The following is a 26,124-nucleotide window of genomic DNA, read 5'->3' as shown; positions in this document are numbered from 1 at the left end:
CCCTAGGTGGAAACGCTGCCCTAGGTGGAAACGCTGCCCTAGGTGGAAACGCTGCCCTAGGTGGAAACGCTGCCCTAGGTGGAACTGCTGCCCTAGGAAACGCCGAAGGCTGCCCCTTCAGAAATGATGCCTTTCGATTCAGTGGGCTTGGGTAGTTTCTTTGTCAGATTGACGACTCCGAGGCAGCTTTCCGTATCTACAGCATATTCTGGCAGAGGTTCAGGCACCGGGTTATATCAGGAGAGGTGTACTTGGCACCATATTATATCTGGTATACTATAGTTTATAATGTTTCACTGCTTTGTAACCATGCAAACATACTTGATTAGGTTATCGCTGGTGAGCATAATCATATTTGTCTTCCTTGTAGGCATAATACTGACAGCATAAAAGCTGGCTTTTTTTTCCCCACAGATCTTTGACAGTATTCTGTTTGTCCAATTAAGAAAAAAATTACATCAAATAATATTATGGCTTTTTTAATATCTTTTTTTTTTTGGGCAGGTCATGAACTGACAGAGATAAGAGAGCGATCTCTGAAGACTATTCTATTTAAATTAGATCACAACTTGATTTCTTATGCTGATCTGGTCCATGAAAAAGCACTTTTTCGTAACCTTTTGGAGTGGTTCAATTTCCCAGTCGTACCAATAAAAGAGGAAGTACTAAATTTTGTGAACAGTTTGATCAAGGTATGACCTACTAACATTCATTTATTTTTAAACTATATGCCCTTAAAATGCCGAAGCTAAATAAAGCTGAATATTATTTGAATTTGTAGCTCCATATAATGAGATTTTTAGACTGTTTTTGTAAAACAGGAATAATAAAGCCACTGTGTGTAGACCAAAATTAAAACAATTTGAGTGACTTGAAAATGGGTAAGAGGGCACCAGATTATAGCTGAGAAAAATCATTCTTTTCTGGATTTCTCCTTTAGTTTCTCACTAAGTGTTTCTTTTTTTCCTTGGAGCATTATTTGCAACTAGGCATTTGCACTGTTCCTGGAAAATGAAGATTTGAACATCAGTGCAAGTTATCTTAAGAAAATTGAGAAAATGTTAGAGAAATTTCAGATATCTCAGATTTTTACATTCTTTTGTTTTAATCACTAAACAGCAGCTAGGCAGAGGAAACAAAAAAACCCATCCTTGATACTGATGGATGATTGTCATGGTTTAACCCCAGCCAGACACCGAGCCCCACACAGCTGCTCACTCACTCTCCCACCAGTGGGATCTGGGAGAGAATTGGAAGGGTAAAAGGTAGAAAAATTGTGGGTTGAGATAAAGACAGTTTAATAGGGAAAGCAAAAGCTGTGTGCACAAGCAAAGCAAAGCAAGGGATTCATTCACCACTTCCCATGGGCAGGCAGGTGTTCAGCCATCCCTGGGACAGCAGGGCTCCATCACCTATAACAGTGACTTAGGAAGACAAATGCCGTCACTCGAAATATCTCTCCCTTCCTTCTTCTTTCCCCCACTTTATAGACTGAGCATGCTGTTGGAACTAGATGATCTTTAAGGTCCCTTTAAACCCCGGCTGTTTTATGATTCTGTGATATAGAATATCCCTTTGGTCTGTTGGGGTCACCTGTCCCAGCCATGTCTCCTCCCAGCCTCCCATGTACTCCCAGACCCCTTGCCAGCGTGGCAGTATGAAAAGCAGAAAAGTCTTTGGTTCTGTGTAGGCACTGCTCAGCAATAACGAAAACATCTCTATATTATCAACCCTGTGTGCAGCACAAATCCAAAACACAGCCCCCTACCAGCCACTGTAGAGAAAACGAGCTCTATCTCAGCACAGTGGTCTAAATGAATAAAGACAAAATATAAATTAAATATTACAATTCTATTTTTTCCTCCCCTGCTGCTCTCTACCTCCCACCCTCATCCAGACACCTTGAGACTTTTCAGAGTAACTTTGTCAATTATTTGTCCTAATATAGCATCCACCTGCTGCCCAGAAAATGATTGGAATTGGTGCAGTGGAATTTTTCTCTCAACTTCGCTCTGATGTGGATCCAAATTTGCAGGCCATAATTGATGGGATTGTGGATGGACTGTTCTTCCTTCCTTCTGAACTTTCTTCCAGTTCTTTATCAGTATGTTATCAAGCTCAGTCTCAGCCTTCAGTAAATCAACCAGGTAAATTACATATTTTGGAGTGTAATCTATTTTAAATTAAAGGGAAAGGCTATGTAAAGCTGATCTTTTCAACCATAATAGGCAAATTATTTCTGAGAGATCAGTGAATTGTGTAGTAATCAAATTGTACCAGAGGCAGTGTGACTTTAGCTAAACCACCTAGTGCCATTCTTGTGATGGAATTCTATGTCCATTTCTTCAGTGTGTAATATCTGTTTTCTATAATGTACAAAGAGCATGACACAACTTCTAAGAACAACTTTATGGCAGCAAGTGTAGCAACTCTGAATAAATCTGTAATTTTGTTAGTAAAGTGTGCTTTCTGCTGTTCATAGGCTTTAGCTTTGAGAGCAATTCAGATCTTAAAAAAAAAAAAAGAAATAAGCCGTGGCTGATCCTATTTTTAAAACTACATTAGTTGTATGCACTATCTACTTAGTTTTGTATTAGTATTTGTCATAGAAAAATCCATAAATGTCATATTATGTGTGAAGTACTTCACATATATGGGAAGTGCTATTACTTGCTTCTGTTATCTAGCTCATTATCTATCTGTTACAAAGATTTACAGTGCCTCTTAGATATAACGTAACTCCTGTGAGTCTCCTCTTCTGCCTTAAAAATTTTAGCACAAAGTTTGGAGGAGAAGATTACAAATCGTAGAAGTGCTTACTTCATCCTCCTGGTTATTGTGGGAAAGACACTGCTGTTACAGTGCATGCTGTAATAATGGCCACACCTCTCTCACTCATACTGTGCAGTTTCAGAGATAAAAGCAATTTTTCTGTGGTTCTGCAGCCTGTCTAATGCTTGGAGTTGTAGTTTGCTAGAACTATTTGGCACTATGTGATGCCTGGCAATTGTGTTTTTTTTTTTCCTTTTCTTTTTTTCTTCCTGTGCCCATGTTGAGGCAGATTTTTACTTCATGTTTCCACTGTGTGGGAAAAAGTATATTAATCTTGTACATGTGCATTCTTATCTTTTAGAACTACTCAATTGAAGTTACTTAAGCTGTAAATTGTATGCATGTGTGGATGAAATAATCTTAGTGCTTCCTAACAGGAGTGTTGTATTTTTCTTTCTGTTTCAACTTCAGTTACTGGGAAAAAATGTAAACTAATAATCTGGGCATTATTTAGTCTGATCTTTTGAACCATATTATGGTCTGGAGAGACTGCTTTTAATGTTACATACCTTGTGATTATATTTATAAAGTTTGTGTATGAATGATCTGTATTTAACAATATACATATTATATACAAAGGGGACAACTTTTCGTGGGACCTGAGAAGACAGCAGTTTTGGTAGAAAAAGGCTATAAGAAGTTAATTTAAAAAGTCTATTTTATTGCTACATAGGTAGATTAAAGGAAAACCTTTTGTTTGGCTGCCAGTTCTCCATCAGGCAATACATTTTGTGTAATTATTTTTGCTATTGCTTGAATGATATTGCGGAATATAATTATGAAAAAATACACATTGATACACTCTCTTTACTCAATTTTTCTTATCATCTGAGACTATTTTAACCTATTAAGGAGACTGATTTAGAACTCAAGGGCGAAACGGAGGTAGTTCAGGAAAAACATGAAAATAAATCGAGTTTTTCTTTTGTGTGTGTGTGTATGTGTACATTTTTTAAATTTATCTGTTTTTTATTTTAGTTCTACCTCAAGAGGAATTATTCACTGGATATTTTTGTCAAGGTAGAAGTTATCCACTACAGTTAGAAACACCTCCCAAAAGAACAGCCGGTATGTGTAGTTATGAAGGAATATGTTAATTATAGAAAGTGCTTAGAGTTGTAATTTAGGTTGAATTTCATTAGAAATGTGCATAGCAATATTGGTTATTCTCTTTCCTGTTGTTATTCTGTGAAATTGAGTACCACAGAAACTACAATTATAACGCTTATAAAAATGACACTCGTCTTAATAGATCTTTCTCTTTTCAAGTAAAAAGCTTAGCTTTTTGGAATATGTAAAGTATGTTAAAAAGTACTGCAATTTTAAAGATTATTTAAATTGCTAATGCTTTTCAGAAGATCTGTGTTTCATAGTCAAAAGCGGCTGTTTAAAACTTAGTCTGAAGTACCTTTCTACTTCTTAGAAAACTGGATTAGATGCTTTGGGAATGTTTACCTTGTATCTAAATGAAAATCAATGTTACAATTTGATTTTTTTTTTTGTCAGTAAGATTATATGAAGTGTTTCTCTGACAAGCAGAGACCGGTAATACTTTGGCAAGTCTTTGCCTGTACCAGTGTATTAGTAGCAGTTCACAGAAGTGTGTCATATTTAACATACAGTATGGTGCTAAGAACTAGATTTTAAAATATGACTTTGCATTACTGTATGTGAATCGCCAGTTTACTTCCTTAGTAGTTTATAAGCTGTCTTAAGAATTGCACAATAATTATTACAAACTTTAAGTTAAAAATAGCTTCATAGTTATTTTCGTTAGTTATTATGTGCCATAATTCCGTAAGAATGATAATTTCTACTGCTTTAAGAGTAAAAGCATGAGGGATATTTTCTATTTTTAGAGATCATGCTAATAAATATTCTGTAGTACCAGATTTGCTAAAACTTTCTTCATTAAGTATATTTCATTTGGGTTTAAGATGATTTTAGTGGTGTTTTGGTGTTGCTGAATACTTTCATTAAAAGCACTTGAGTTCGTGCAAGTCCATATTTAGTAAAACAGTTATTTTTCAGATTCTGTATAAGTTTCTTTGTCTTGAATATATACGGTATAACATTTTGTATAAAATATGTTCCAAAATATCTGCTCTGTTTTTTTGCAGTGAAATGCTTGAAATTTTCCACATTTCCTTGGCTAACTCTGACTTCAACAGATAGACATGTACTTTCATCAAATGAAAGGTGCAGTAATAGAAACATTAGAATTATATTGTAGGTTTTATTTTTCTGAAATAGCAGTTGTCAATTTCTGTCCTTCTGCATCATAAAGCTGTTCCTGTAAACAACCTAATGAGCTACTTTTTGATAAATGATTGTGAAAGCTGTGCTGAGGTTGGACAGTGTCGCTCCTTTCTTAGTGTTTAAATCAGAGTACATTTGGGTTTTTTTTTTCATGATACTTCAGACTGTCTTCTAAATTTCTCAAGTGGATCAAAGATTTCATTCAGTTAATATTAGAACAAGGTGGAACAAAACCATTATTTACTTTACCCCCATGACCACTTGGCAGGAAAATCCATACTTTCAGTAGTCCCTTGTCTAGGTTTATGGCAATAAGTTTAGGTACAGGATCTTATCCAGGTACTGAGTCATTCTGATTGTCTTTCTGCAATGATTGTATTTTTTGGTTTTAACTTTCATTTAGAAAAACAGTGTTTGAAATGGCCCAAGGGAAAATTCAGTAGTTGGGATTCCTTATGAGTTGACACAGAACTGTGATAGATTTCTAGTATAGGTTTTTTTGTTTGTTGTTTCCTTTTGAAAGACCCCTGAAGCTGGAAAACCTCTTTAATATTTAATTTCCTTTATACCCAAGTATACAGAAAGAACAGAAATTTGTAAAACTGGACTTTTTTTTTACAGTGATTTCAGAAACAGTGGTTTCTGAAATGATTAAAGTGGAAAAAAGTGAAGTAGACTATCCTAAAGGTTTTTATTATTTACTAATATACATCTTAGAGAATAGCTAATAAATTTCTTCCTTTACGGAACTTCCCACATAGGTAATTCAAGTGTTTTTAAGTTCTACATGAACCTTAGTAATGAAAGAAACTTTTTTACTGGTATGAGTTAGATTACTTGCTGTATAACACAGATAATTACCAGCTTCAGAGGGACTTTCTAGTATTTGTTATTTTAATTTCAACTGAATATCAGTAATGTTATTTCTCTTTTTGGAACCTAATTTTACACGTGGCTTGATAATAGCTGGAGTTGAGTTTGTTGTATATGGGATGAGCATGGCATAGAAATAATTCAATTTTAAAAGTAGTGTGACTAGTACAGAGGTTTTTTTCTTTAGATTCTTCAGTGTTGTGATTGTAACTTTCTTGTAAATACTTGTTCAAGCTAGTAATTACTGGTTGGTTCTTTTTAATTTTAATACATATTTAAATCTGAACTTTTAGTTCTTTGAGAAGTAACAACCAAAATTTAATTTGGAGTACTTGTGAGCTTCTTCAGGATGTGATTATGCAAGATTTTCCTGCTGAGATCTTCCTTCAAAGGCCAAAGATTGTACAGGCAAGAATTCACATGAAGTTTAATGTTTTTGTTGTGCTGTGGTATAAGTTGTACCAAGGAAGAATTGATGTAAATTATATGATTTGTTTCTAAACAAAATAGCTAAACAGAAGTTCCTTTATGTTAACTCTAGGTGCATAAGAAAGGGGACGTTGGCTACCTATCACGTTTAGAGAATTTTTTGGTTGTAACGTATATTGCTAATCAGTAATGAAGTGTGTTCTGAAGTAATACTTTGTTTCTTCTGGATAAGATAAATTTGTGGTGGTGTTGTATGCACACCCTCTAATGGGCTTCCACAATGAAAGTACTGACTTCATTGGAATTACAGTGTAGAACTCTGCTTTTTCCTTAGAACTGGTAGTCTTGCGTTCAGTAAGAAAACAGTAGTTAAGCCTATTTATTCTTTGCTGTGATTTTGAAAAACCCTTGGAAGCATTTGTGGACTATATTTAGTATAAGACTTTTACTGGCATAGTTGTTCATGAACATGATTAGTATTCAGCTATTGGTGTTGATGGTTTTACCTTTGCAGAGCCTTTTGTCCCTGCTAAACCTGGCTTTTGTAGGAGATGGAAGACATCGTTTAGCTTTGCAGGCTGTGTCATGCTTGCAACAGTTGTGCATCTTCTTGAGAAGCAGGCTTAACTTTCATAGAGATCCAAGCTTTTCTTCCACAGAGCAAGGTAGGTATTTTTAACTATTTGAAATACTGTTGTTTTTACTACAGTTAAGATTGCCTAAAATGATTTTGGAAAGAAGCCCCTGAAACTTATAGCAAATGTAATCTTGTGAAACTGTTTTGCTGAATAAATGGTGTTCAGTACTACTAATGTTAATAAAAAAATTTTGAGTACTTGAATTGTTTTAAAGTAGTTACTCATTTTTACTGTTTGCTGAGATTACTCATTCATCAACTTTTCCCAGTATCCAACTGTTTGTATGTCAGCAGGAGAGGGATTTTTAACTAAAACTAGATCAAATCTGTAAAATAAAAGTGGGCAGAGTTTCAGAAAAGTTTTTGAGCTATTAGTTCTTAACAGTGTAGTTACTAATTTCATTAGCTATGTCAACTTCTTATGCTGGTGGCTAAAAATAGTTTAATCATTGTTTTGAGTTTTGCAGTCATTAAGCCTATTTCACAATACTCTTAATGCTTAAATGTTATAGCTTTAATGGTGTAAATTAGTTGTAATGGTCTTCCTGTTTCCATTTTGTCATCTGAATTGAATCAACTGTGTTTCTGTAAATTGGTAGTCTGGTTTTCTTCATTAAATTGCCACTATATTTGGTGTCTTAATAAGTGATATTGGCTGCTAATTCAGTTATAACATCAACAAGTCCAATAACCTTAGGCAGACACGCTTGTTTCTACTTTTAAAACTCAAGATTTATGATTCAGCTGGAATCTTTAGTGGTTTTGCCTTAGAATTACTTTTCCAAACTCTGCTGCTTGCCAGTGATAGGTTGTCCTAGCTCACCAGTATTTACTTGGTGTTTTCCATATCTCCCCTCGGTTACTTTTACCGTTCATTGTGTTAGTATCTTTCAGAATAATGGATTCCACTAATGGAAAATATATGCTTTGTGTTACATAAAGGCACAGCTTCCCAGAATTCATCTATATCTTACTGTCAAGAGCCAAGAGGTCCTCCTTGTTCTCAGAATCCATCACCTGGAAGTAGTAGCCCTCGGCCATCTGTAATTGGACGGACAGTTCAGCGTCCTAGAGGAGATGGTCAAGATTGGGATGCAGTATCTTCTAGGTGAATAAAACAGGAAATAACTTACACTTCAATTAAAAAAAAAAATTAATATGGGCTTATATCATCAACTCCTTGTCAGTATGTGGAATGATGCAAGAGTTTTGGTAACTGTGAAAATTCAGGCCATGTTTTATGAATGAAACTGTTCTTTAAGTGGTGTTTAGAATATAAAAGAACGTTGCCACATTTTGTAGCCAACCACCTTTTTAAACAACATCTCTTAGTATTAATTGTTATTGCTTGTGCATGTATTTGTAATACATAGACAAGCATTTATTCAGACTGTTGCTATAAAGTTGGGAATTTTTCGGTTTTTTTCAGCCGATGACCTTGTAGTTCTTTTAAGCAGAATGGCTGTCCCATAGGTAACAGTGTATTGTATTGTCAAAAATGCTATGATGTAGAAAGATTTCTATTAGTCTTTAATCTTTACTTTTAAATCTGACAACAAAATTCAGTTCTATAACATCTAAAAATTTTACTCCGATATGAAATTATGAATTATCTGTGTTCCCTCCAAATGGAGAGATTTGTATGTGATTTTGTTACTCATCTTGACACAACAGACTTAAAGCTGCTGTTCAAGAACCAATGTCTTTTAATATGTAGAAGTTTAAAAGTCCTTGTAAATCCTTATTGCATTCTTGTTGGTAGTTTGTACGAGTCTCTGTAGTGTGTGGGCTTAATGATTGAGTAACTCCTAGGCATTTGACTGTGATGAGAATATCTCATGCAGTAAATTGTAAATGCATCTTGAGAGTCATTATATTAGAAGTTTATTTCTGCTCAAGTCTAATATATTAATATTTTAATATATAACTAATATTTTAATGTCGATGAGCTCCAGGCTTAGTGTGTTTTAGGATCTGACCATTTTGAACATTTCACAGTTTAATAGCAGCTGTGTATATTGTGCAAGAAATAGTGATAGCCTGGCTATCAGTCTAGTAACGAAATCTGCATAAGAATAAGGACCGGTTTAGGTGGTGATGAGACATCTAGAAATCAGGGAGTGGTAGTATATTAAAAGTATATGGCCATATTATGAATTGTTCATGACTGTACGCTTTTATCTTCTTGCATCCTGTGTGGTGCAGTAGAACTGCTCACTGTCCATAAATCCCATTTCTTACAAAGATATAATTTAGCCCAGAGGTAGCATAAAAAAACCCATGATGTCAGTAGAAGATATGATAGAGAGAAATGATAGAAGTGTTACTCTGACATTGCTTATTTTGATATGGAAGAGCTGCTTTTAGTGAATCTTGTCTTTTTCAAAATAATTGAATTGTAAATTGTTTGTTTATTACTAACTATATGTAACTTTTCTTTTTCCTTGTTCTTAAATCTTGAGACTCTTCAATCTATCTGTTTGTCTGTTTCAAATTCTACCTGGAAACTTAACCTTTCCTCTTCTGAATTGCTTTTATGACTGATACCTCTACTTCCTTACCCTCTGGTAAGTGCAGCCAAACATACTACACACTACTGAACTCTTCTATTTTTCTTGTAGTCTTCTATTGACCTCTTAATCAGTTGGCATTTAAATTCTTAATTGCTATTCTTTATACATCTTTTGCATTTAATTAGACAATATAGTGCAACACAGTCATGCCACAATTCCTTTTTTTCAGCATGTTTAATAATAACCAAAGGAACCAAACAAAAACCAACTACAAAAGTCAGGTTTTTAAATACAGGTTTTTAAAGCAAATCTTAGGATAAGAAAAAACGTAAAAAATATCTGCTCTGAATTGTATTAATTATAATTCTGACAACAGAATTAGATTATTTTTGAAAACAGTTGAAAAAGAATACAATTATGAACTATATACTGTACATAATATGTGAACTATATCTAATATATATTTAATAAGTAAAATATTTCTATAATATAATCACACCATGTATATTTTGTAACGTATACTTGATTGCACTTAAAGCTTTCTTGGGCAAGAGAATATTTTCTGTTTTACAGTTGGTGAGGTAGTCCTAAGGCTTTAACGTAGGGCACACTTTGTAATTTTCCTTCCAATGATTCTTGTGGCTAGCTATATAGAATGGTTTTAATACAGTAAGTATCATTCAGGATGAAATTTATTTGGTAAGTGGCCTTGAGAGATTTTGTTCATCACAAAAAATAAGTTTCAATTCAACTTATATTTCTCTTGCGATATTGTATTCATTGCATGTGTATTTCTTCCAGTACACAGTACTAAGTGCGTTTGAAGATGGCTGCCAAAACATTAGGCATTCACTTGTGGTGTTACTAGTTCTGACATTTACAAAACCAACCAAACAAAATACCCCTCTTCCTGGAACACTGGTGGATAGCAGAAAAAGGATGGGATGGAAGGAAGGATATGTTTAAGGGAGGAGGACATGGAAATACTTGATGCTGTTTTTGATATGTGTACATATATGGGTTTTCTCTTTGCAAGAGTTAACCATGTCTTTTTTTGTTGTTTGTTTGTTGTTTTAAGTGGAAACAGTACTCAAGCAAATGCAAACTCCAGAATCTCCCTGCATTCCCCATTTGATGTAGGACATATTGATCTACCAGATACTGAAATTGAGGACACTTTGGAATTACAGATGAAGCAACTTAGCCTTCCTCAATTCTGTGTTTCTGTCTTGGAAAATGCAGTACCTCTTCTAAGAACAGGTGAGAAAGTGTTAAATGTTTCACTTATTTATCCTTCTCATTTTTAATACAGACCTCTTAAGAAGTTGGTATTATGAGGTGAGTAGCTCAAGTAAATGAGGGTACAGATAATTAGTGAAGTACTGTAACTAGTTACAACAGTTCTTTTCCTGGGACTTTGTTCAGGTCATAAAGCTTGAATCTTCTGGTTGTTTTCCAGAATTGCTGCAGAAGTTTTAAGTACTTTTTACTGATGGTGGGAAGAAGTGGGTGTGTGGATGAAAAAATAACCACACTTAAACAAACATGTTCTGATTTCTTTGAGCATAGAGTTTACCTCCTGTTCAAGAAATAATAAACAAAAATTCTGGGGAGAAGTTTGTTTTTATTCATATGAATGCAGTAACACATAACTGATTTAAGAAACATAAGTAATGATAACAACTATGATTTTAATTTTAACTTATAAAGTTTCTAAATTACAAAGTCTTTTTGAAGGACAGTCTTTTTGTTCTTATGTTGTCTAAAATGGTATTTAGCTGTAAAATGTAATTCAAAACAGGTATTGTAAACATGGTAAGGTTTTCAAATATAGGAGATGGAAATATACATGTATCTGTCTATGACTAGGATAGTAAAAGAGGCTTTAGCTTAAAAATTGTATGAAATATGTATGAAAATTGTTCAGTCCTCTTTTCTGTTTGGTAATAAACCAACTAAAATGAATTTAAGTTTTGTTTTTCCCTTTCAGAATAGTGATATTTAAATATTAATTAGTCACAAGCACATTTGTGACTTCTGGCATCTTTTATTTATAATGTAAAATTGCAGAAAATGTATTTTCTATCTTTTCCTTTTCTGGTGCCTGTCACTTCAAATCTGCAAAGTTAAAATACAGTTTTTCCACCTTTCAAGTTTTTTTCATTGAATCTTATCATAGATTCAATGAGGAGCAGACTGTATGAGGAGCAGCTGAGGTCACTTGGTCTGTTCAGCCTGGAGAAGAGACTGAGGGGAGACCTCATTGCAGTCTACAACTTCCTTGTGAGGGGAAGAGGGGGGGGCAGACATTGATCTCTTCTCTGTGGTGATGAGTGACTGGACCTGAGGGAATGACCTGAAATTGTGTCAGGGGAGGTTCAGGTTGGGTATTAGAAAAAGGTTCTTCACCCAGAGGATGGTTGGATGCTGAAATAGGCTTCCCAGGGAAGTAGTCACAGCACCAAGCCTGACAGAGTTCAAGAAGCGTTTGGACAATACTTTCAGGTGCATGGTGTGACTCAGGGATGACACAGGGATGGTCCTGTGCAGGGCCAGGAGCTGAACTCAATGATCCTTATGAGTCTCTTCCAACTTAACATATTCTGTGATTCTGTGACCTAAAATAGTTTTGCTTTCAGATAAAGTTGATCTGTCTTTATTTCTCTTTCTGTAAGGTTTTTTACACTTTTTAAACTCTACTAGATGGTATTCTTTCATTCTTCCACTGTGCTGTAATGAGACACAGATTGTAAGGAAACTAATATTGGATCTGAAAGCCTGTGATCTGAAGGCACACTGTGAGACAGTGTGATACTGTGAGGCAGTAACACACTGTTTCTCATGTGGTTATATTTTGAGTTTTTTATCTTCACTAAAATCAACAGGCACTTTTATGAAAGTTATTATCAACTTATATGGTATAATGTAGATTTTCTTCTATTTAAATTAAAAGGAAAAACAGTAAGTTTATATTTTATATTTAGAATAAACCCTTGTTTATAGTGATGTCTTCTGAATATCAAAATATAATACTTTGTCTGCATTTCAGTTTATCCTCTCACTTGTGTTCCTAGGCAGTCGGAGAGTGACAATGGAAGTTCTTGAATTGCTTGTTGAAGACATGTTCCTTATTGGTGATGCTATTTCTGAAAACGTTTGGGAAGATGATAGCCTTTTTGCATTGGAATTGGTAAGATTCCTCAGACTTTGTTTAGCCATATTTAACAGTCTTCTTTTGTAAGCCTCTGACATTTTCTGCAGTGATTCATATACAGATCTAATCTTCTGCTGAGCTACCCTTTTGAAAATTTTAAGTAGTTTATGACTAGTTCTACTGATGACATGTTATTTTTTAAAATGTAACTTCCTTTACTAGACGACACATGGAGTTTCATCTCAAGAAAATAAGCGACCGTTGAGAGAAACTTAAGTAGGGTAGGGGATGTGAGGGAAAAGCACCAACTACAAATGTTGGAGACATTTGATGTAAATGGCAACTTTCACATTCTTTACTCATTATAAACTATCTGTTTAAAATCAGGGAGATAACTGTTTAGATCCAGAATTGTAAGATGCGTACATGCTATCTATTTCCTACACAGGAACTATAGATCCCTGCACAAATTTCAGATATCCTTAACTATGTTGCTTAGCAGGGAAAGAAAGAAGACTTTTTGTCTCAGGAGGGATTCAAAGTGTGAAGGTACTGTTGACCAAATAATTTAAATTGCTGGAAATACATCTGGACACAATTGAGAATTCTTGTATACATGAAATACCAAATTAGTGAATAACAGATGAAATAATAATGGCTGTCTTGCTTTTTTGAAGACAGGTGAAAGCTGAAGCATAAGCTGCCATGGCTTAGGCACAATACAAACATATCAGAGTTACAGATGGAAACTTGTCTAAAAATTTGAATTAAATGCACCTGACTTAAGTTAGAATTCATGAAAATACCAGTGAACATAAAACAATAATAACTGCAATATTAATTCATTAAAATATTGCTGTAGGCTTCCCTATTTTCTTTCACAAATCTTTATATTATTTATAGGACCTATTAGCAAATGAAAATTTTTTCTTTGAATTTAAGGTACTGATCTGTGAAAATCTATGATAATTGATCAACTCCAAGTCAATGCTGAAGATTTCTTGCAGAATATTTCATCTCAGAAGCTTAATACCTTTTTGTCTAGTTGTTTTATGATCTGAATCTGTATGTTTCATTGCTTGTAAGTCTATCAAACTAAAATATAAACTGTGAGCATCAATATATATGTATCCTGCTGATTATTATTAGTAGCATAATGTTTGCTTCCAGGCTACTAACAAGCAAAATTCTGCAAATAAGCTGGGTAATTTTATACAATTGTATTGATTTTTTTTTTTTAAAAGAAGGATGAGAGGAAAAAAAATACTTTGCTGTTTCCTTTGAGAATGAATAGGGATAAAAAAACCTTTGATGTTTTCAAAGTTTGGATTGTGAGTTGATGTCGGATTTTTTTTTTTTTTTTTAATTTTAAGGTAAAGGTTTATTTGCAGGTTCAGACCAGGCCTTAGTATTTCCATATTAAAATTGAAGTTCAAAAGTGTAGTTAGCAAAAATTTAGGCAGAGGGAGGGGAGAAAAGTGGGAGAGGAAAGGTGAGAGAGCAAGCAGTAATGAGTAATTATTGAACAAGTATTCAGAACTAAAAGTGAAAGTAGACTGAGTTCTACTGCATAGTTCTGTTCGTATGACAAACAATACTGTGTATTTATGCAGTTTTAGCATATTTGGTATAATTGTGTTAATGATACTGTGGGTGCTGTATAAACACTGTAAATATGCAGGAATGTTTAATTTTTTTTTTAACTACTGTATTTCTGATTTTGTTTTCAGAAAGACAGATTACTTCTGGTCTTGGGTTTACTTGGAGAAACGATATTATATCACAAAACCAATATAAGTGCAGAACAGCCCAAGGTGATGTTGGTGCATCACAGAATGGCATTTATTAGCATTTCAGTCTTCACTGTTAGATTGCTGCAAATACTTCTCCCTGTAGAAAAGGTATGACATCACTAATTATACGTGATTGTCTTTTGCTTTTGCATTTTAAGAAGGCAGAAAGTGTTGCCTTCCTCAGGGATTAATACTGGGAAAATAACCACTGGACAGAGAAATTAATCTGATCTGCATTGGCTGATATGTGGTCACAGAGGGCAGCTTTGTCCATTCTTAGTTATCAGTGGACACTGCAAATTTCAAATCTTAAAAAAACAATTTTTATTACAGTTTTTAAACAAGTTTTTGAAATTCAGGTTTCTTTTCCCTCCTATATTGTTTTTTCTCTGGTGTGATGTATGGTTTGCAAAGCTCTGCTGCCCCCTGCTAGTTTATAGCATGTATGCAAGTAAGACTAGAATGACATAACATTTAAAATCATCACTCTTAATCTGATGAAATGTAGTAAGGAATTATGTTTCATACATCATAGTGATTTTAATTGTTCTTTGTTTCCAGAGCTCCTTAAAAGGAACTCTGATGTAGTTCTTGAGGTTTGTTTTTTTTTTTTGTTTGGACTTTTTAGGGTGGAGGGTTTTTTCTGTTTATTTCAGATGGGAAGGTCCGATAAAATTTTTGTGTGATGGAATGTGTTAGTGTTAGGTGTTTAAATCTGAATGGGTTTAAATTTTTTAGACCAGTTTTTAGTGAGTGTAGCTTTTTTTTTAGACATTATTCAGGGTAGAAGATCGGTTACTACTGATGGCTTTTTGTCACAAATATTACATCTTGTACTGCAAATAAGTGTAGACATACTAATATCATGACTTTTTATAATTTTTACCTTTATGTTCTTATGCACATAATATATCCTTTCTGTGTATGACAAGAGTTAGAAAAAAGCTACTCTATTTGAGGTCAACATTTTAGTTGAAATAATACTGAACGTTTGCAGTTAAAAATCAAAACCACCAAACAAAAAAGAGAAATCCCAGTTTCTTAGTTTTTAGTATGACTATGTGGAATTGTAGACAGCTTTTTATTAAATACAGAAATATTTGTGGTCTGTGTATTTTCTGCCATCTCGTGGTCAACCAGTGAATTGACTCTGGCCAACAGTGCTTATTAGTGCTGTTCTTGGATCGTACACAACTTTGGTGACTGGTTGCAGGTCTGATATTAGGAGTGACATCTAATTAACTATCACTTTTTAGTGAAAAAAATAATTCTTCATACAGAACTCATTTAATGATCGCGTTTCTCTAATTTTTATGTAGCAGCAGTAGTGATTGTACTTGTTGAATGACTGCAAATGCTATTGTTGGTTTTACTGTATTTTCAGGCTGTTATTCTGACAATTCTTTTCTTTTTCAAAGGCCAGTAAAGTTATACAAAAGAGTTTGCTGAATGCTTTATTTCTTCTCTCTCTGGACATGTCCTTCTCCATGGAATACCCAAGCATTCATGAATCCATTGCAGCTTATCTGGAGCAGATGAGTACTGAGAACTACACTATTTATAAACAAATTTCAGAAGCTGCATATTCAATTGAATGCACTTGTAGCTTTATGGTTGAAGTTCATAAAAAGGTGTGGAATTTTATTATATAAAATACTTTCTGTAGACAAGTTTTATTCCTTCACTTCTTTTTTTTTTATCTGGTAAAAATTATAGTCTAACATGACAGAATAAGATCTGTAAGTATGAGAATTCCATACGATGCAAGATATATTTAATTTATATTTGTTTTTATTAATATTCTTCATGGTGTTTGTAAAAAAATCTAATCTTAAGTAAAAGCAAAGAAATAAACAATTGGAGATTGGAAGCGAGCACTGGACTTTTTTGGGGCAAAGAAGTAAGAAGCAAGAAAATATTTATTTATTTATATTTATGTAAATATGTACTTTAATATATAATATATAATATAATATTTTATATTTATTTAATTATATAATGTGTGTGTATGTATGTTGTCCAGTAGTTAAATAGATTGTTCAGAAACTTTTAAATCCCAACTACTTTGGCAATTGCAGCTTTAAAAAACAACTGCTTCTAAACTGGCTGAGATTTGTGTGTGTTACTTTGTTATGAAGACAATGAATGTGCCTTGCTTTATTAGTTAAGTGCTTCTAGCACAATACTGAAATATTCTTCTCTATTATCTAAACGGATGAGCAATTTTGCAAAATACTAAAACTGATGCTAAAATAAATTAATGAAATACAGGAATAGAAATATAATGCTGTCTTAAATCAGAGTTAATCTATCCTTTATTTAGGTAGGTTCTGGACTTTATAGAAGCAATACTTTGCTTATAAAATACTGAAGTTAACTCCATAAATTTTAAATGGCTCATGTTTAATGTATCTGGTAACCAAATACAACGAAGACGTATGTACTTAAATTTAGAAAAAAGAAACCGGCTCTTTAATATTAAAAATGATTTGTTAAAAGTTTAATAGAATCTCTCATTATACTCCTCTCACATAAACTGCATAATGATTAAAAAAATAGTAATTTGAATAGAGTTATTATGTTCATGCCATGAAATGTTAGACATACATTATTCCCACAGAGTTTATTAGAAGTTTATTTGGATTCATCAGGTGAAGGGTTTTCCACTCTCAGGAAGAGATTCTGAATTTTTTTGTTTGAAATTTATTGAATTAATTATAAACTTCTGTGAAGACTAAACTAAATCTTACTTAATATTCAATTATGATAAATTCTGAAAGATTAAGCAATAACAGAGGATACTTTTAATTTTACTGTTTCTAATAGTTTCTTCCTTTCTCTTCATTTTCCGTCACAGGGGGATGCGAATCTTTCTGAATTAGTTGAATTGGCAGATCAGGCCTTGTGTAGTCTACCTTTCCACCAACACTTTCCCTTGCTTCGAGAATGCATTCACATGTGCTCAAATATGTGAGTACATTACTATGTAAAACGCTGCTTGTGAAAGTATGGGGTTTTTTTAGATTGATAAAGTTTCTCCAATAGAATCTCAACTTGTTTATTCCCTGTATTTGAACAGTTGTTTTCTTTTAGCCATTGAAAGGTCTATTCTCACTGATTTGTGTCATTCTGTAGTGGGTGTATTGAAAATTGAATTTCAGATGCTAAAAACTTAATATTTTATTCCATATCTAAGCTTTTCTGATTTTGTATATAAAGTTGTTATGTGATTTGCAAAGAAACAGTCTTCAAACATCTTGACTTGTCTTTCAGACTTTTTTTAAATCTTTTGTTTTAAGTATATTTGTATAACTTTTATTTTACTTTCAGAAATTGATTTTGGCAAATATGTTGTGATCTCTGAATTTTGTCTGTTTTTCAGGGTGTATATACCCTTGCAGAAAGTATTTTTTAGAGATAATCCTGCAATTGAACAGGAAAATCTGTAGACATCTTTAGATACTGTAAAATAAACAATAGTTAATTATTTTTCATTTTTAGTTGGAAGTCTACTGAGGCCAACTCATTGCTCCAGGCGAACAGTCAGAAGATACTTCTCTGCCTATTATCTCATCCTTCATTGAATATAAAAGCTGAAGCCTATCACTGCTGTTTGGAAGTGGTTAAGGTTAGAACTGATGCTTACTTAACACTCTTGGTGTTGCACTCAATAATGCATATTATATGATTTCATCATTAAAAGCATTTTTAATGCAAATTCAGTTTACTGTGTTATATGCTAGAAAATCTTAGTAGACCTGGACTTGCAGTTTGCTGTTACATTTTTGGTGTTAAATCAGCTTGGTTAAGTTATACTTCAGGTACTGCACTTCAAAATGACAGCATCTCTAGAAAGGGAAAAGCAGTGACTAAAAATCTTTGTTTTTATTTTTTTAAAGCCTTCTTAATAATGCTGGTCGCTTTGTTTTCTGACTGCTGTTATACTGAGTTTTTTCTTTTGTTCTGTTTCTGGTTTTGAAAAGAATTCAAGTGTTCAGTTTGTTTGCTGAAATGAGGTCCTTTGAATCACAGACTCATTTGAGGCCTTTAACTAGATCAGGTTTCTCAGAACCCCATGCAGCTGGACCTTAAATGTTTCCAGGGTTCCACCACCTCTCAGCAACCTACATCACCCTCATTGTAAAAAATTTCTTCCTTGTATCTGGTCTAAACCTGCCCTCTCTTTGTTTAAAACCATTATTCCTTGTCCTGTCACAAGAGACCCTGATAAAAAATTTGTATTTCTTACAAGACCCCTTATAAAGTACTAGAAGGCTGCAATGAGGTCTCTTTAGCCCTCTGATCATCTTTGTGGCCCTCCTAACAAGTCCATGTCTTTCCTGTGCTGGGGACCCCAGACCTGAACACAGCACTCCAGGCGGGGTCTCACGAGAGCAGATGGGTAGAATCACCTCCCTCAACCTGCTGGCCATGCTTCCTTTGATGCAACTCTTGGCTTTCTGGGCTATGAATATGGACTGTCAGCTTCCCCAGCTTTTCATCCACCAGTACCCCCAAATTCTTCTCACCAGGGCTGCTTTAAATCTGTTCATCCCCCAGTCTGTATTTGATATTGGGGATGACCCCAGTCCAGAGGCAGGACCTTGCACTTGTCCATGTTGAACTTCATGAGGTTCACATGGGCCCACTTTTCAAGGACAGATTTGATTCCATTCACAGGAATTTTTCATTTCTCTTTGATTTTTTTTTTTTTGTTCAGGTTTGTATATGTGTAATGTTTGGGTTTAAGAACATGTAAATCCTTTTAGGTACTGCTTGATTTTTTGTTTTTTGGTTTGTTTTCTTTGATTTTTTGGGGTTCTTTTTGGGTTCTTTTGTGCGTGTGGGGAGGGTTTATGTGTGTCTTGATTTTGTTTTATATGGATATTTTGTCACTGCCTTAGTTTTTTGTAATGATAGTCCAACGAATAGAGTGTAAACTTCCTAGAAGTATGACTGTACTCTATGTTGAGAATGGCAATGTCATATTCATCAGGTCATTTTAGATATTCAGTAATCATGGCTCACAAAATAAAAATCACTTTTGTATTTTGTTATAATACTTCATTGTAATATTTATTTTCTGTAATGGACATCATCTATACTTAGTGTGCTTATAGCATAATTCAGTAATGTACAAATATGGTGGAGCTAGTCTTTCAGAAAGAAAATTCCTTATCTCCACTGAATGACACTTGTCTGTTTTTGTGAGATTTTTACCTGCCTATTTTAGGTTTTCCTTATTTTAATGTAAGACCAAACAACATATACAGTTTTTTAATTTATCTTCACTATTATTTAAAACAGGAACAAAATTATTTTCTATTTCTTAGTCCTGTGTAGTAACAGGAATTTTCAGTTAGTGATCTTTAAAGAGAGTTCCTTCCAGGACTGTAAAGTTTAGCTTTCAGAACTAGTCATCCAAAGTGCCTGGAGGAAGCCTTTCACTGCGTGACAACTTCAGGCAGTTTATAAAACAAGATGTAGTACTGGAGATTGTCTTGAATTTTTAAACTAACTGACTTTATTTTTACTGAAGGACTGTTTAGGTATTCATAATATTGCGAAGCCTGTGTCTTCAGTCTGCCATGGAGTACATTTCCTTCTACATCCTAAAGTATTATATGAAATCTGTACATTTGGCCTTCAGGACGATAAGAATGAGGTACTGTGTTTAGTAGCTGTATTTATAAGTTGATGTGCATGCAAAGAAGGTGTTGATATTCTCCACAGTGGTCTGAGGCTTACATGAAGTTTTGATTAAATATGAGTTTTTGTATATAGAAAAGCTATACAAATAATGAAATTGTAGTAAATTGAAAGATTTGGGATTTTTTTGCGATGAATTCAGAGACAAGATAATATTATAGGTATAGGATGCTATTAACTGTAATAAAGACTAATGAAAATGAAATAAAATTGTTTTTATTCATCTTTTCTTGTAATATATTCAGTCCTAATAAAATGCATATGATGAAATAGTATGTATGCTGCTTTACACTTATGGGAGACACAAACTTTGAAGTCTCAAGTCTCTGTAAAAGTGGGGTGACCTCTGAGTTGGTTGAGGAACAAAAAGACACTTTAAATTTGCAATGTCTTTGCTATAAACTTGTATTTCATCACTACAAGCACATCTGTGTTTTAATATAATTACCTGACTATTATAAAAATGTTTTATAATATTATACAATAGGACCAAATTTGTGTTGGGTTTGTTTATATGCATGACTGCTTAACAAGTGTTCATTATTTCCTAACTCACATATAGAGCGAAGTAGGGAGTTGTGAGAGGAAGAAAAAATTACCTAGGTTCTTTGTAACTCCTTTATGGCTGATCTGTAATGTCCCTACAGTCAGAGGGAAAGAACATTGACTAACAAATTATTTATTTATTTTCAGCTTCTCTCCTGGAATGATATTTTTTAAACACAGTACTGTGCACAATTCCATTTAGAAGTGATTTTTTTTAGCATTTTAAAAGGAAAAGTAAAAGATCTTTAATAACGCGCTACGTGTTTATACTTTGTATGTAATTTATCTTTTGCAAGGAAATAATTTATTTTGACTACCCCATTGGATACCATATGGAAAAGACTGACAGTTTTCTCTTAGTGGTTGGTCAAGCATAAGAAATAGATTTCAATTGGTATTGGATAATGAATTTAAAAAGATCAAAGAACGCATATTTACAAAATTATCACTTTTTGTTCTCTTTATAACCTTATAATGCATTTTTATTATACTTCTTACAAAACAGATAATGAAGATCATATCCAAGTTTTTTTTTTTTTTTTACTTCTTCGATGCATATCTGCTACTTAAGTTTTCATAAAGCATCAGTTGAATCTTTCAGGCATGTCACAATGAGAAAAAATTGAGAAGAACCTTGTATTCCAGGGTTGGTCTTAAGATTTGCCGTATGATTTTATAAAGCCAGCCTCTATTTAAAAGATAGGCTAGAGTCATATTATCAAAGGCTGTCCTTATTGGCTGGGGTGAGATGATTTTTAGCTGTGGCATAAAATGCAGGATTTTGACTCTGTTTTTACACTATGTAAGGAAGAGCAACTTGTGAGAAGCTGGCTTTTTCCCCTCTGTTCCCATTGCAGTAATAATTTTCGCTTGTAAATACTCCAATATTGCTTACTGTATAGATTATATACTGTGTACATGGATACAGTATAATTGCTGTATCGTACACCTTTTTTCCTTTTTGATAAATAGCTTCAGATGAATTTTTGTACAATTTGAAACATTTGGTAGCCTTCTCAGTTTGACTATTTGTCTCAAGAAAATGAAATGACCACTTAAGAGGCTATAAATCTCTCTTCTTCCTGTATCTTCAGATGCATATCACAGACTGGGAATAAAATACCCCAGAAAGGTAGGATGGGGAAAGAAAAGAAACAGAATTTCTTCTACCTGCAGGATAGAGGGACCAATAGGTGTATAAATTTAAGTAATGATTTACTTTATTTCAGAAAAGACAAACCAGAGTTCTAAGGGGAAAATGACTGGGTGCTATTTAGGCAGAACTGTTTTGTGTGTTTCCTCTGAGAGGCTTTTCAAGCAACTTAATGTTGTAATGTGTGATGTGTAATGCTGTAATGTGTAACTGGCAATTTAAAAGTAGCATTCTGCAGAAACAATATTTTGTCTTTGAGACTTTTTGTATAACATTCTTAATTACAACATTAACAAACTGACTTAGACACATTGAAAATTGCATTAGTGGTTTTGTTTTTTTTGTTACTGAGCAGGTGAACTCAACAGCCAAGGCCATTCTGATACATTTATTGCAAGGACGGTTAATAATGGCAGTATTGACTTGGAGCAAGTTTATTGAGGCCCTCTGTCCTGTCATTCCTGTTTTACAGGTACTTCTAAGTGCTTTAATCTGAATTTATGTATGAAATCATGTAGATCATGTTAAATAACAGGCAGATGTAGGAGATGGAAAATATAGTAACAGTAGTATGCCTACAGACTTGTTTTATCAGATGTCAAATGGAGAAGTGTTTTATAGAGGTCCTAATATCAGTCAGAGTTAGTACATTGAATTTGTAGACAAATTTTAGCCTGGTGTTACTACAATATGAAATTTGGAATGTTGTAGTACACATGAGCAAGTACTGACTGGAACTTAAATGGTTTGAAGATATGAGTGGATAATCCAAGTATAGACTAAAACGTTCATGCTTTTTAAAATGAGTTAATAATTATTAGAATGTCCCACATATCTTAAATTTGAAAATTGTAACTTCTCTCTGATAATGATACAGTTTTCCAGTTAAATACACAACCAAAAAATAGCAATAGATGTAAGATGTATTTTCAGTATATTTTGATATTTGTTTTTCGTTTCTTTGCTTCCGGTATTATAGAAGTATCAGCATTTACTATTATCCTTAGACCTTAGTTTTCGTATCTCCAACAATGTGCAAATTTTATTTTCATTATCTTTACTCTCAGCTTAATATAATGAGAACTTTTACTTCTCTTAGTTTGATTTTCAGCCTAATTGCTCCATCTGAATTCTTTACTATTTTTATTCTAGTTCTTGAAATTTCCCTTTTGTGGTCTGCTCATAGTCTCCCCGATTAGATATTTTGCTGCATGTACCTGTTATTTTGCCATATTTCTGTCTTTTATTTAACTTAGCTAATACATCCAAGTATACATTTTGTCTTTGTTTTCTCCAGAAATATCACTCTTGATAATTACACGTACTTAATTATTTCACTGCTATGTATTCATTAGTTACCTGCACCTCAGTTACCATAAGTTGAAAAAACTGCTTATATACCTTCAGCCTTTACTCAAGCAGCACAAAATCAAGGCAAATAACATGGACCATGAAATAGATGGCTCAGACAGAAAAATATGCAGAGGAAATACACTGAGAACTTGAAAGTAGTGGGAGAAAGGTTACTTCAGAGTTTTCTCAACTAGTAATTTTAGCTTTTCTGTGTTATATCTATGTGTATATCCAACATATGATTGATATTCAAGATTAAATAAGTGGGGCTTGATTTAATATAAGCTGTAGGCTAAATGTGAGAGATTTTTGTGAGTAGAATTTCCCTCTATTCTGTAGCCTGTAGTGGCTATGTACAATAGAGATTTGAGTAGCACATAGCAAAGGCCTGTGTTTACCCAGTGCATATAAAATGCATTGTACTTTATTCTAATTTTAAAAGGTTTGCAGTATCATTGCTTGACATAAGTGATTGTGGTTTGTCTGTTTGTCTGTGAAAATGCTTTGACAAAGATCTGTGGATAGATAGAATTTAGTGTTTTGAAGTAACTTTCTTGTAGGGACTGAATTCTGTTTATTGAAATGGAAACTGGCCTTACTGAACAGCATCATGTTAATTTACTGAAGGGTAAAACTTCAGGTCAAAGTACCTCTGGGGCACGTAAAGAAATTTTTATTTTTATTTGTGGACAGAATCATTTATTAATTTTAAAAGTGTTTGTGGAGAGGAATATTAATCTGCAGAATTTGAATACTTTCCTAATTTTTTTTTCTGGGTGTTGTTTCTTCCACACCTTCCCTTAACCTCTAAAAAGGGAATTACCTTGTCTAATTTGCTGAGTTAGTAAGTGGATTTTTTTTTCATTTTGGAAATTTTTGTTTGTTGTTTTCTTTAGGGTTATGCTGACACAAAAGATACTTTAGGTAACTGCATTCTCTCTTTGAGTGAAACAACCTCTGACAAAGGAGAGGGTACTCTCCCTAGAACTACGAGACTACAGGCTGCTCTGCGCCTTCTCTTCTCAAAAAAGCAGTTGTAAGTAATGTAGCATTTCAGCATGTCTTCTAATGCTGATGACAACAACATCTTCTCTTAAAAAAGCAACTGATTATTATGCAGTGGGTTGATTTGAAAGGTTAATCAATATTAAGTTAGGTGATTACTCTCCCTCCCCCCATTAATTTTGTAAAGTAATTAATTTCTAGCTATACAACCAAAGTTCTCGAGTATATATCTATATATTATTATATATTTATATATTATTTATATATTTATTTTAATTATTTACTCATTTAGGGTTCGTTCTGTAGCACCTAAACATTTAGCATTCCATCTTTTGAATGAAGAAGGGGCAAACCTGAAACGCCCACGTCTGGATGGTAATGTGCTTTCCAGCATCTCAAACTTATTTATTATAGAAAGAGCCATTGAGGTAAAATTGGATGATAAAAAGGAGTCAATAATTAAGGTGAGTAAACTCTGTCTAAATTTTGTGTCATTGATGAGCTCTTCTACCTACCCAATCGCTGAACTTTGAGAAGTTTGCAATATTTGATACAAATCGGCTTACTTCATAAAAAGAAATCTGTTGTTATATTCTTTCTGTGTGAACTTTAACAGTAGTTTTTATGCTACCTTATACAACAATCAGAAAAAAAATACTTCCTTTCTTTCTTGTCTTCAGAGAAGACTTAAATTGAGTGCCAACAACACAAGCCTGCTTTTTTTATAACAATTTCATTGTGCATGGATAGTCTGATTTTTTTCTCACATAGAGGTTTCCCCACAAAATCAATATTTTTACAGAAACAGGCACAAATAATTTTTGGTATGTTATACTCTAAAACAGATTAGAAACTTAAGTCTGTGTTTTCTTAATATTACTGCTTTTGCAAAGTGAAAAGCAAATCTTGAGTATTTGACCTATGGGAAAACTTATATTTCTCTTTTGTTTTTCCATTTTTGCCATCTCCCCTCTATTATCCTTCCTTACTTACCCTCAACGCTTTCAGATTAACAATATGTAAACAAATGCTAAGATGCTTGTCCTCTGAAAAAAATTATTCTGACAGCTCATTGTACTCTTGATTTATACTCTTTCCCTACATCCTAACCATCCATTTCTCTAACCCAATTAACTATTGCCATTAAAAGTCAGTTCCCTTAGACTTGGAAGCGTATGTAGCATTTCTGTGTAGTGTTGAGCTTTCTGTAGTCCTACTTAAATTAAGTGTTATTTGTTATAAATCTGCATCTGTTGTGCACTAGAAACTATTGGGCTCTTATATTCCACAGGTATTATTAGCGATTTGTTGCAAAAAGATGATAACCTAATCCATTGCTGTTATATGCATGTGGGATTTAATCAAATACATCCTAAGAAGGAATTTAAATATTTTTGTTTTCTCCTTTCTGTTAGGAAATTTGGCTGGTTACTTTGTGTCATGGTAACATGCTGGATACAAATCTAACATAGTTTTACTTTTAGGCAGAAACTGTTGAAAAGCTGCATGATATCTTGACTTCTGATGCTGTTGACCTGGTTTTACGGAAGTCTGCAGCCGAGCAGCTCGCTGTCATTTTAGAAGGTAAAATTATTCAGAAAATTTGTATTCATGTGGTGGTCATTCGTGAGCTTGCAGTTTTGCTACATTTTCTGTATGCTTCTGCTAAGGATACGCTTTGTAATTTTTATGTATATTGTTGGACCAGAATATTAGCACGATTGTGGATGATCTACCAACTGATATAAAAAAAAAGAGTTATTTGTCATTGTTGCCCTCAAGAATAAGAGATCTTATTTAAATAAAACAGCTCCCTTGGGTAGTAGAGGACTAAGCTGAATTCTGTAAGCTCTGCAAGGGCTTACTTT

At 33.6% G+C, this 26,124-nt stretch overlaps 1 protein-coding gene across 2 annotated transcripts in view; it reads left to right on the top strand.

Moving 5' to 3' along the window:
* The window catches only part of RTTN (rotatin), a 79,275-nt gene that overhangs the window by 331 nt on the left and 52,820 nt on the right, over positions 1–26,124 (top strand). For both annotated transcript variants that reach the window (XM_027650980.1, XM_027650981.1), the window contains exons 2-19: positions 505–692; positions 1,949–2,147; positions 3,811–3,900; positions 4,953–5,031; positions 6,258–6,372; positions 6,908–7,058; positions 7,973–8,138; positions 10,622–10,803; positions 12,618–12,733; positions 14,428–14,598; positions 15,909–16,121; positions 17,348–17,460; positions 17,992–18,118; positions 20,030–20,155; positions 22,254–22,370; positions 24,148–24,287; positions 24,549–24,720; positions 25,741–25,840. In XM_027650980.1, coding sequence (XP_027506781.1) covers positions 505–692; positions 1,949–2,147; positions 3,811–3,900; positions 4,953–5,031; positions 6,258–6,372; positions 6,908–7,058; positions 7,973–8,138; positions 10,622–10,803; positions 12,618–12,733; positions 14,428–14,598; positions 15,909–16,121; positions 17,348–17,460; positions 17,992–18,118; positions 20,030–20,155; positions 22,254–22,370; positions 24,148–24,287; positions 24,549–24,720; positions 25,741–25,840 — 2,565 coding nt within the window. The remainder of the gene's footprint in view (positions 1–504; positions 693–1,948; positions 2,148–3,810; positions 3,901–4,952; positions 5,032–6,257; positions 6,373–6,907; positions 7,059–7,972; positions 8,139–10,621; positions 10,804–12,617; positions 12,734–14,427; positions 14,599–15,908; positions 16,122–17,347; positions 17,461–17,991; positions 18,119–20,029; positions 20,156–22,253; positions 22,371–24,147; positions 24,288–24,548; positions 24,721–25,740; positions 25,841–26,124) is intronic.

Source organism: Corapipo altera, unplaced genomic scaffold (genome assembly GCF_003945725.1).
Source record: "Corapipo altera isolate COAL_440 unplaced genomic scaffold, ASM394572v1 24, whole genome shotgun sequence".
Classification (NCBI taxonomy): Eukaryota; Metazoa; Chordata; class Aves; order Passeriformes; family Pipridae; genus Corapipo; species Corapipo altera.
This window is presented reverse-complemented; position numbering and strand designations above follow the sequence as displayed.